Here is a 12,945-nt window from a genome sequence, read left to right as displayed (position 1 = left end):
GATGATTGAAAATGACTCATGGCGCCCTACATGTTGAATTCAAGTGTGACTTTGATTGTGTTATCTGGGATTTTTTACTCTGGGGGCATGAGCACCAACTGCAGAGATAATTGGAACAGTATTGGGATGCGCAAATATAATTCTTATCAAAATGCACATCCTAGACCATCTACATTTGCAATATTGTCATATGCTTTACTAATACATATTATATTTTCCATTATACAGCCAGAGGTATGAAATGAGGCTCTTTCACCAATATTTAATCTGAATTTGTTATTTATTTGTTATTTTGTCAGGGGCCTGAGCCATTAGCAATCTCTATCAACCACTCTGAATTTATTTTGGAGAAGGAGACTGCCAATAACCAGGTCCTGCATACTGTAGCTTAAAATACAATCACGACTAAGCAGCGCAATCCAAGCAAAGAAATATATCTATTCGTATATATATATATATATATATATATATATATATATATATATATATATATATATATATATATATATATATATATATATATATATAAATGATTAAAAAAGATGATTTTCACTTCCCTAAAAGAAATAAAAACAAGGTTTTGATCTGCATATAATGTTGTAACTGATGGCCTTTTATTAATGGTGTGTAGCTATTATAAATCAATGATATCTTCTTAAACATTGATGACGATCCTTTTTGAAAAATAATTATAGTCAACTACAACGTAGTATGACGACTCCCTCCGAGAGTCGATATGTTCACAGATCCGATGAATCTCTGCAACCAATTCGACTGCAAAAGATGCATGCCTGTTGACATATGGCTACATCAGCAGGCCTATGTCAGATGTGTGCCAGTCTTTTTTTTTTAAATGAAATGTTTGTGCTGGTTTAATTGCAGCATTTTTTAATAGATATATGTTATCAAATGAACTTTAAAAATATCTCATGTTGCATAATAATACATGCAAATGTACGTGCAATGTGAAGTTTGTGGTCCTTGTAGCGGTGTGCATTTGAATATTCATTACTACGTTACTGAATCTTTCATAAACTAGCCACTGGGATTGTTTCCTTAAGGAGCCAAGGTGGATATTGGAGGGAATTATAATAAAGACCTAAGGATATCAAAAGGACGACAGCTGTAAAAGTCTGCAGTGACATTTTAGGGCCTACTTTAATTATCTAAACAGTGGCAGATCTAAATACCACTGCCCTTCACCTCTGTATTACACACTATAGAAAAGAAATGAGCTGTTCAATTCTCTAATGTTCTGGCACAAGCCTTTATTAAATTGCTGTGATCCTTGGTTCAGATTCAGATTACAAATCTTCAGTTTTTGAATCACGTCTGTAAAATGCAGCACGCAAAGACTTGAAATGTCTGTTAATATCACAAATAATGTTTATAGAAGCTGTTTTTTTTTCATTTTGGTTTTAAAAACAGTATTAAAATGTTCAATGCACAGCAGTTCCACCTCCACTGACTCTCCCTCTGCTGACAGCTGCTGTGGCTCTTCCAGACACACCCTCCTTGTCTCCTGGCCAGTGGGCACATGCATGATCATACTCACCAGCTGAGCATGCGTCTCATGCTCACTTTCCTTGAAGTAAAGGCCAAGTTCTGCCCCACACTCACATGCTGGGCACAGTGCCTGCACCATCTTCTTCACTTGAGGGAAAGTGGCCTTCTTTGGGTGCTCTTTATAGGCCAGTGCTGATGTCCAACCTTACAGGTTATGTCTTATCACTTTCACAGCAGCCTATACCACTTGTATTTTGAAAGTATTGGTACATTGAATTATCAAGATGACCAATTTATCATTCCCTCTTATTCTTGGATCAATTTGCTCTTCTTTAAAATAGTGCCATGGGAAAGAGGCCCTAAAGGTGCAACATGAAGTCTTTCCTGCCAGTTTAGTTCTGGCAGGAAAGACCTCAATGAAGTAAATTAAACATTGTAGGTGTCCTTGATGCATTTACCCAAAAATGCCATGTATAGTTGTTCCTAATGCTATGATCAAGTTTATTATCTTTATCATTTCAGCAGTTATGCCATATAAAATATATGTTTTTATTTATTTGTTTATTTATTTTAGTGCTGTTAATTTATTATTATTATTATTATTATTATTATTATTATTATTATTATTATTATTATTAGTGTGGATTTTGTTTGGCCAGTTGTCCATTCGTCTGGTGCCAAATGTCCTGGGAATAACACTTAAAACAGCATCTCCCATTGGGCTGATTATAAATCTTGCACTCTGATAGTGACTTTATGGTTTGGTTTAAGGTGAACGTTTGGAGTAACATTTTGAGTTAAGAAAAGTCAGGGTCAGGTTTATATGTAGAAGAGTGGCTGTTCTTGGAGAATTTGGCTCTGAATGAATCAACAATGTGCTGCTGCTCACAGCATGACGTCTACCAAATAATCTAGCAGTTCCAAGAAAGTGTCTGGAAATGACAGAAAGAAAACATGAAGACATAAGAAATGCACAAACGAGAAATAAAGCCTAACTGTTGACCACATCACTAGAACAGAAGAACAAGAAGTCATGTGTTTTGACAGAAGAAAAACAAAACTGAGAAACATCGTTAAGAGGATTTTAACATCAACAGACACTCATCAAGAGATAAGAAACAAAAAAAAAAATACCAAACCACAAGCAATGCAACCATGGAGGCTAGAAACAAGACTGCTCCTTGTTGATTCAACAAGAAACCATGCCTGAAGGTTTCATCCAAACATGGACAAGGGAGTATTATGCTGTTGGACTGCTTATTATTCCCATAGCTAAAAGACCACCTTTACCTTCCCCAGTATCATAAAAATAAAATGTGAATGTGCAAGTTTGTTTTTCAGCTCCATTCAGTCAGTTATTAGCTATTAACCTGACAAGCCGGTTTAATTGTCCCTGTGTCCATTTGAGTTGTACAGAGTTAATTTCCACTAAGCAGCAAAAGTTTGACATCCTCTGCTTTATCCAGTGGAGCAAAGTAAAGCCTTCACAACCTATTATTCTGGAAAATTAGTTTTACTATAATTTTATGATATAATAGTATTGCAAATTGCTTTAATTTTGCTAGATTTTACTGGGAATTGTGCAGCATGTAATTGAAACAGGAAAGTCAAAGCCGTTTTTGTATTTAAATTAAATACATTAGCAATGTACTTTAGCTTAGGTATTGTATTGAGTTATGTCAATTTATGTGTTTGATTAACCTATTAAGTTTGATGTGTTGTCAGAGCAATAATAAAAATTCAAATAAATCTTGTAAAACACCAGATTTTTGTCTCAAGTTTGTTATAGAAGGACCTGGGAATTTGAGAGGGGCTGCTCTATGTTCTTAAATGAGAAACAGTTTTTTTTTTTTATATAGTAATAAATGAAAAACTTTAGAAGTGCATATGTCTATATTTTCTTTATTTTTCATGTTATAAACTTAGCATTTTTTGTCTCTGAGGCTTTTTATTTTAAACACATTTGTCAGGTAAAGAGTGATTCAGCATCAATAGCTCCAGACAGCGAGAGGCATACAGATATAAACAACAAACAGCGAGAGAAAATAAGAGGCAAAAAACTATTAAACTTGAATGCTTGCTGCACAGTCATTTTCTGAAGATAAAGACGGTGCGAGCGAGTGTCAAAATTTCTAGTTTTAATAACATTCAAATGAATAGCATGCTTTTTAAATAGCATTACAGTAGTATTTGTATAGTTATTTGTTTGCAAGATGTCGTTTGAGTATTGTCAGCAAAATGTCAAGAAAAATATTTGCTTTGTATTTTTATTATTAAATGGCGATCATTGTAAGTGGCTATTTCTGAGATGTATTCATTGATTGGTGCAAGAGTAGTGTTGCAATGTTCTGTTCCTGTATGTAAAGTGTGATTGGCTAGTCAAATTTTCATGACCATTTAAACAACCCTCACTGGTATGCACATCATGGCGCCCTGTGGCCCCCCAAGGTTTGGGTATTGCCTTATCTGGCCCGCCAGAGAATGTAATTCAATATCAATGACTTAGGGGTATAGATGGAGGTTTAATTGGTTTCAATTAAACAATTTACCACAGGGCTGGAACAAAGATCAGGAGTGTAGAGGCTAACTTTGGACAACCCTGATTTAATAAAGCACCTCAGGTGCCTAAAACTGGAGTCCTGCTTCAATGGGCAGTATTGTACCAACAACCAATTTCTTCTCAGAGTGTGACACTACCAAGTCTTCTAAAAGAGCAAAGACTACAAACCAGAAGAGGGAGCCACCAAGATGGGACGAAAATTGAGGACTGTGAAGGCCAGACTGATGACAGGGAGCAGTCAGAAGAATACATCATTTTATTTATTATATTTTATTTTTTATTTGTGAAACACCTTTTAGCCAAGGGTTTAATAGCTGTTTTTCAATTAGCTGTTTAATAATATGAATCGATTAAGATAATACACACTACAAAATACTATAAAACAACAACAACAACAACAAATAATTCCTTAAAACAGTCCTTGAGCTCTGATTGCAAAAATCTTCACCTGGATTTATTGTTTAACTAGAAAAAGGTTTTAATTTTGGTCTATAAATAACCTTTTCTTACAAAAGTGTACAACGATGTGCTAAACTACAGTTTACAAGCTACCACTGGCTGTTTAGAATTGGGTCTGTGGTAGAATTACTACCAGCTTCAGATATAAAATATAATAGAGGCATTATTATTATTATTATTATTATTATTATTATTATTATTATTATTATTATTATTATTATTATTATTATTATGCCATTTAAACTTTCTCTCGTGTGTGCGTGTGTGTTTTATTTTTTTATTATGAAAATAATGTAACGAAATATTGTAGAATATATATATATATATATATATATATATTATATATATAATATATATATAATATATATATATAATATATATATATATATAGACCAGGGAATACACGGCTGCAAGGAACGTTCATTCTGCTAAATGGGTTGATTCCAGTCCGTGTTTTACACTGCGCTCCCTGTACCTCAGTACTGTGAGGAGTGTATTTTTCTGTTCAGGATTTCTCTCTTCTCAGATAGCAGCACTACGTTATTTCAGGCTGTATGAGAGAAGTTGTCTGAACACATAGCATAGAGTGGGTTTCTGCTTCACAAGCCGGATTTATGAGGCTGAACTTGGACGCAAAGCATATTCATTGTAACGGAGGAAACAGTCGTGTGCTTGTTTGGTTGCAAATAAAAAGTCTGACCACTGATTGAAATATATTTATATATGATATATCTATATCTATATCTAGATATCTATATCTATATCTATATCTATATCTATATCTATATATATATATATATCTATATATATATATATATATTATATATATATATATATATAAACGGTATTTGAATATATATATTATATATATATAAATATTATATATATATATATATATATCATATATATATATATATATCGCGTATATCTATATCTGCAGTGGAAGAAAAAGTGAAAACCACGGAGCCCGTTCACTCTAACACACGGGAGTGGTGTGCCGTTTGGTTTCGATCAAGGGGAGTCTGTTGTGACACATCGAAAGGATTTATCCCAAAAGTGTACAATGTTGTGGATCGGGTCTGTTTTTTGCACTTTCTCCGTGCTGTCCCTTTCAATTGGAGCTGATCTCAAACCACGAAGCTGCAGCGAGGTCAGGCAGGCGTACACTGCTAAAGGCTTCAGTCTGGTCAATGTTCCTCACCAGGAAATATCAGGTAAGGATGGAAAGTGTGCTTTTCCGTTACTTGATCTGGCTGCTAACCAATACAGACCATCATTGTTTAGTACGTATTTGTTATTATGAAAATAAATAAATACATTCAGAAGGCAAACATAAATAAATAAAAAAGCAAGAATTCCAAGCCAGTTTTACATAGCTATATACATTGTAAATAGCAGGTAAGGTAAACTTGTGAAAAGTACTGTCCCTTCACCGTGTAACACATAACGTGTCACTAAACAAGTTGCAAACAAGTCTTTTGATAACAATGCAGACCACAGGGACTGTTTATAGTTCATATATTGTGCTACAGTATCTACCAAATTATGAAATTATGCATAATTAACATCAAGTTATAACTGGAAACCTTGCTATAAACATGTGTAGTGGTGTAGTCTACTCCAGCAAGTAAGGACACTTATTTCAAGTGGTTACTTTGAGTATTTTAAAAGATATTTTGAACATTTATTATAAACCTCGGATAAATGCATGTACCTAATCCTAATTTCTAACCATGCGGTGGTTGTTTTTTCCTCTACAATCTGAAGTTAAGAAAAATAAAGTAATGTCTTTAACAATTAAATGGCGCTAGATTCAGATTACTTTAAGACATGTATCAAAAGTAATTACAAAGTAATCATATCAGCAAAAAAAACTTTCCCATGTTTGTCTTGCAATCATCAATGCTGAAGTGTCGGTTGCATTACACTTTTTTACACTTGCCACTGTTCTTGACAAGTTATTTAAATACAGGGCGAAGCAGTAGCATTAATTTGCTTGATTAGTAGTCAGCTGAAGGTAGAGTGTTGTTCTGCTAATCAGTCCAGAACACTGCCAGTTTTCATGTTGCTCAGTGCTACTGTAATTATGGTTAGAAATTATATACCCTGGTGGTAAATGAAAATATGTTTATTTATCACTAACTCCCATATAAGCATTTAATTACGTTTGAAACCATAGTGTCGATATGATGTGAGTTATGGCAGTCAATTATAGCCAGCTGCATGAAAGGAAGTGCTCCTCTTTTGGAAAACATATAGCTTATTCTGAAGTGTTAAAAAAAAAAAAAAGTCAAGCAATGATACATATTATTTATTTTTAATGTACAAGTTATAGATGTAAATTATTAATTCTGCTTCATTTAGGTTTTCTCTATTTTGACACCAGAATTGACCAGAGGTGCTGACTTCCTCAGTTGTCCTGAGAGGAACATTTGGTGGTACCTTTGTAAGCACTTCATATCAAACATGATTAAAGGGCAACATTACGAGCTAAGAGAAAGTTTATTCAATCAAAAAGTTATTGGTTATTGCTTGGATAAGGAGATGTAAAGTAATAAGCTACAAGCAATTTGAATGCAGTAGGAAAATCAAGAATATGGTACCAGACACAATACTACATTGCAGATAATTTATCTTTCCACTGCAGCTTTCACTGCTGGGCTGCAGTCCCAAGGCTCCAGCACATTGTCAGTCACTCTCTTATATTCTCTTCTATTTTATTTAGTAAGATAAATAATATGAATCAGTTATATGTAGCTGTCTTCTGAATATTCAATCCTTAAAATAAAAAGGTTAGCCAAGTTCAAGTAAGATTTTATGTGCTACACCAGGCTACCACCAAATCTGTAAGGTATCGTTAAATCAATTTGTGCTTTAGGGTCTGGTCAGGGGTTTATATGGTTCAATTTAATAATTAAGGGCATGGTTGGAACAAATATCTGGACTGGATGTGTTCAGTTGCCTACCCTTGTGCCACACTGTCCCCACCACAACACATGTGTATTGTTAATGAATGCCACAATTAATGACAGTTGGAGCAGTCTACCGAACTGTACCATTTGGCAAGATGAAGTACATTTTTTAAGAAAATAGTTCAGAAACCCCCAAAAGTAGTTCCTCACACAAAATGCTATTATTATAATAATGATAAACCTTTACACTGACACCAAGCACTCATAAAAGGTCAGGTTCATCTTAACTGCAAATGGCACATTTTACCATAAGCAATCAACAGTAAAAGCTTTCTAAGCCTCTTAAGAATTACTGTCTGCCATTTATTTTTATGAGTGGAATATCTAACACTTACAACAATATGCAGGTGCTGTAGTGCTTGACTTTTATTACTTTAAATGATGTGGTATAACTGACATTTTTTGTGCCAGACTGATTTACCATCATTGGGTCGAGTAATGTGATGCCTGTATAGAGTATGAACCTGGAACAATTTGGTTTTTTTAAGCTGTTTAGACAGGTACCTGAGGCAAAGTGATTACCCACATTATACTGTTCCTCAATTATCAAAAAGAAAATGATATAGAAGAAACTTTAATGTTGACTTAATTTATTTTATTATTATTCATTAATTTAACACCCATTTATTGTCTTTTTTATTTTTATTTTTTACAGCTACTAATATCCATAGTATTATAAAAATAATAGTTGGGCTTCAGTGAGTTACAGTTAAACAATTCCATCTCATGGTTCTGTAACAGTTTAGAAACTACCTGACCTAATGGTCTCCTACTTTATGATGTCACAGAAAGAAACCCCAGATGGAATTATTTTCCTGTAACTCACTGAAGACCATCTCTCTCTCTCTCTCTCTCTCTCTCTCTCTCTCTCTCTCTCTCTCTCTCTCTCTCTCTCTCTCTCTCTCTCTCTCTCTCTCTCTCTCTCTCTCTCTCTCTCTCTCTCTCTATCTCTCTATATATATATATATATATATATATATATATATATATATATATAGTGTGTTTGTTACTACTCTTATTTCATGTATTCTTTCTTATACTGTATATGTTTTCATGTGCCAACTTTTGCTATAAAATGCACTGATAAAGATACAGTTCTCCTCACAGTGATGTTCCAGTTCAATGTCCAATAGAGCTGTTCTCTGGATTGAGTAAGACAGGGTTGTGAACAGGAGACAGTGCTCAGGTACAGTGGAAACAGAATCTTTTCTGTTGAGGTGGACTGAAAAAAAAATATCTACCAGACTGCAAAGGTGCACATGCTATGACAAGAAGCTGCGATAAATCCAAAGGAGGTTGTGCTAAATTCCATAAAGATACACAGAAGGGATATTGGTACTGTATGTATATAAATTGTACATTATTAGTGTTAGTTTTTGTCTTGAATGAATGGTAAGAAATATCTACTGTCAATGCAAGTTAAGCAAGTATTGAATTAACTAGCACCAGGCCATTCAGGGGGCTAAAGAGGGCTTGAGTATCTGGAACCACAGTGGGTCAATACTTATGGGCACCCCTGTATAGTAATTAAAACGCCAATGAAGTTAAGCTGTTGAATTCTGCAGAGTGACAGAATGCCCAGCAGGGGGCTCTAAAGTGCATCCTGTAACTGTGCCCATGAAGTATCCAAACCTGTGCTAACTATTTATCATTTCATTGATTTTCACAGTTTGAAGCATAAACCGCTATTTGCTCATCAAAGAATATTGCTATTAGTAGCTTCTAATATGCATAGTTACAGATAGGGTTTTCAGTACCCAGCAGATTGCTTTAAATTAAAGCAAATGTATTTTGATTATATTTATGGTACAGTATAATAATGAAAGCAGATATTCCTATTTTGTTTTTCTATTAGCTGAATGAACACAACATAATCCATTGGTATTTGATTTGCAGCACTTTATAGTGAAATTGCATCTGCAGATTCCTAATCTGTCTTCACCCAAAAATTAAATCAGCTGCTTCAATAACATCTGTGTAAATAAGCAGATCCGAATATAGCATATTTTTAAAGAGAGACTCGTCTATTCAGGGATACCAAGATATTTATTGAGCAAGTAGTCTGAGTGAAATTATCTGGCAACCAACTCCCCCATCCCCAGTTGTACCGCTCTCCTAGAAAAAATAGAACATTTCGGGGTGCCCTTCTACTTGTGAGATGTCTTTCTCATTAAAATATTTAGTATATTTTTTTAAGAGGAGACAATGATCTATTCAGAAATAAAAGGGCATTTAGTAAAGGGTTTGAGTGAGGAAAAAATGGCAATACAATCCCCACCCCTGGTCTTGCTGTAAATCATTTGTTGTTTTCTTAATTTGTACCAGTACTGTAGTAATCCAGCCACCACAGAGAATATAAAAAAAAAACCCACTTCAAAATACAATTTGTCATACAAAGCTAAGAATTGAACTGCTCAGCTTAACTATGTTAAACTAAAAACAAAAAAAGTAAACATGACACTAAAAGCAATGAAAGAATGTCAAAATAGTAGCCTGCTAAATTTAGAAACATCTACTCCAGCTTGCCAAATTGCAGTGTCTGAACAGTGACAGCAGCCCAGTCTGTGAAACAGGGATTTTTATAGTTTTGGTTCTATTATTATTATTATTATTATTATTATTATTATTATTATTATATTGTTATTGTTATGTGTGTGTGTGTGTGCTCATGTTCCTATTTTTTTAATGATTCTCTTTACAAAGTTTGAAGTTGTTCGATATTAGTATAATGGAACAAAACAAAGCATTCCCTCGGTTACCCTTGTTTACACAGTTATTGACTAACAATTGATAATAATCTGACAGCGTGATAATATAGAACTTGTGATCAAACTAACTAAAGCCACTCATATTTTGTATGCAATTATTTGTCTTACCTTGGTTTTACACTTGATATAAAACCATTTTAATTTCACTGCTTGTTTCCAAAGAAATGTGTGATGTCTGTAGTGAACTGTGGGATTATAGTCCTGGGCAAGATGTAATCTCTGATTTCACTTGATAAAGAAATACATTTCCCAGTTTGCACAAAGTAGCTTGTAAATTAGGTCTAAAGAAAGGTTAAGTACATGAAGAATCAGTTCCATTTGATAGTTTGGCTACATAATTTCAGTTTATGGTATCAGTATGCCAATAAAAATGTCTGTGCCTCAGGAAAGGAAAATGTATTTCCAATGAACATTTAAATCGCTCAATTCGGAAGTGTGACAGGATACACCCCTCCACTGTGTTAGAGTATTTTGTATTATTTTGTATTTGCTGCATTATTATTATTATTTCAAATATATGTCTGTATTTGGGCTCGGGTGTTTAAAGTTGGCAGGGAAGGGCTAATTGCCATTCCTGCCCAAGCAGTTCACGTGCAGACTGTGCCTGGACTCGACTGAATGATTAACAAGCAATCGAGTTCCGGCACATTTGCATAAAAGAGGCAGTTTTTGCTCACACAAGGTTGGTTGTTCAGAGGTGGAACATGAGTAACGATTGCTACTCGTGCTGGCTTAATACCAGCGCAATACTTGTTGTATTTAGTGTTTGTTTTTCTGTTTTGGCCAACGTGTCATTTTGTTTTGTAAAAGTGTTTTCGTTTTGTTTAAAGCTTTTATTTATTATTATTAAACTTGTGCATCAGCGCTTTCATACCCCAGTGCTGTGTGTGTGTCTCCTTTCTGGTCTGATGTCACCCGCAAGCCATCTTGCCACAGGAAGGTAATTGCTGTTAATTGGTACTGAATTGTAAATGTTAGTGAAAACCAGATTTTCTTGTTCTGACATTAACGCATTCATTAATAGTTTTGTTTGGTTTCATGTATTACTTACCAACGAAAGCTTCTTAAAGGTTAGTACTCAAAAACAGAGTATCAGCACACCCCTGCTATTATTATTACTACTACTGCTGTATCTCACAAACTAATGAAGTCATGATTGAGGTCACTGTTGAAAAGTTTGACACTGTTTCAGAAGTTGAGATGAGTAAATCAAATGGAGCTCTGAAACAAAAAAAGCAAATCAGATTTCTTTTGCGTATTTACTTTGGTAATTTAGAATTTAATTTAAATTGGAATGCAAGAACAAAACCGATAGTCCTACAACTGATACAAGTCATTGGACTTTCTTTTAGCCAGTAAACTGCTGACCTCAAATGAGGCACACACACACCCATTCTGTAGCCTGACCTTTCATGTTGAGATCCATTCTGAGTAGTTTATCACAATACATTGTGGTTTGTTCATCTAGTCAGTCTGCAGGTGCAAGGAGAAATTTGGCAGTCGAGAGAAAGGCAGCGTGTTTTATAACAAGGGCACCTGTTCATGGACATGATTACCTGATTCAATCACCTTTGCATTTAATCACTGAAAGTAATGAAAAAACACAGCTTCTGAGAGCTGTAAAAGTCACAGTTGTGAGATGCGCTTTGATCAGAGCTTTTGTTGGCTAACTCGGTATGTCAGTAAGAAGAATATGGCATGACAGCTATTTTAGATTGAGGTTTTCATCACGGTGCGAGTTTACAAATATGAAACTGCTTTATTGTATTTGGTTGTCAGCTTTTTATTAGAAATCTTTACATACAGAAGCAAGTTCCTACTTTTGACAAAGATTAAAAGTTATTCAAATACTTCACGCTACTGTAACATACATCTTTCTGTCCTGCTGATGATTTAAGAAACACCATAAAGAAACAGCACCCAGACCAATGTCTGTCCCTCCTTTAGATCTTATTTGTGCACTGTAAGTGGCCTCTAAGACTAATAAAGTTGTGGTGGCTTATACTCACGGGAAAAGACAGGAATCAATGTGTAAAAGTGCATTTGTATTATATAATACATAGATTACAGTACCCCATTGTTTGATGGTACTGAGAGCTATGTAATTTAAGAGCGCGCCAGTGGGGATAGTCTGCTTCTATTGAAATGAAGTGGTCAGAGGCCATGAACCTGATATATCTCCTCTGATGTTTCCTGGAATATTTCCCTCAACTTTCTTGGAGGACAGCATTTGATTACCCAATTTGGAAAATTACCAGATGAGCACATTTAAACCTGGCCATGTGCTGTAAAATCATGAGCATGTTGTTTTCTTTTTCTTGTAGTTGATGCAGTGATACCTGTAGTTTAACATATTTATGGCAAGACATCACTGGCACATTACGAGGAACAGTAAAATGACAAAAAAAAAAAAAAAAAAAAAAAAACTTGTCAAAGGCCACAAGAAGGTTAATTTATGTTGCTAAGAGCAAATAATTTGGGTTATAATTTGGTTTGACAGCTGGCCTGTAGAACATGCAGTCCTGCAATCAGTCTAGGAAGAAGTCAATTATACTAGGTAGAATGCATGTCTAGATCTGAAAGCCAGAATTTGAAACCACATCAGAAGCTATTCAGTCTATAAAATGTGTCCAGGATTAGACTACCTTTAATTCTGGGATTTATCCACGGGTATCTTGCT

At 34.6% G+C, this 12,945-nt stretch overlaps 1 protein-coding gene across 1 annotated transcript in view; it reads left to right on the top strand.

Annotated features, from left to right (window-relative positions):
* The first annotated feature begins 5,472 nt into the window (after positions 1 to 5,472).
* The window catches only part of LOC121320909 (glypican-6-like), a 222,628-nt gene continuing 215,155 nt past the window's right edge, over positions 5,473 to 12,945 (top strand). Inside the window, exon 1 of the mRNA XM_041259687.1 lies at positions 5,473 to 5,739. Coding sequence (XP_041115621.1) covers positions 5,589 to 5,739 — 151 coding nt within the window. The 5' untranslated portion in view covers positions 5,473 to 5,588. The remainder of the gene's footprint in view (positions 5,740 to 12,945) is intronic.

The sequence above is a fragment of the Polyodon spathula genome, chromosome 9 (genome assembly GCF_017654505.1).
Source record: "Polyodon spathula isolate WHYD16114869_AA chromosome 9, ASM1765450v1, whole genome shotgun sequence".
Taxonomy (NCBI): domain Eukaryota; kingdom Metazoa; phylum Chordata; class Actinopteri; order Acipenseriformes; family Polyodontidae; genus Polyodon; species Polyodon spathula.
This window is presented reverse-complemented; position numbering and strand designations above follow the sequence as displayed.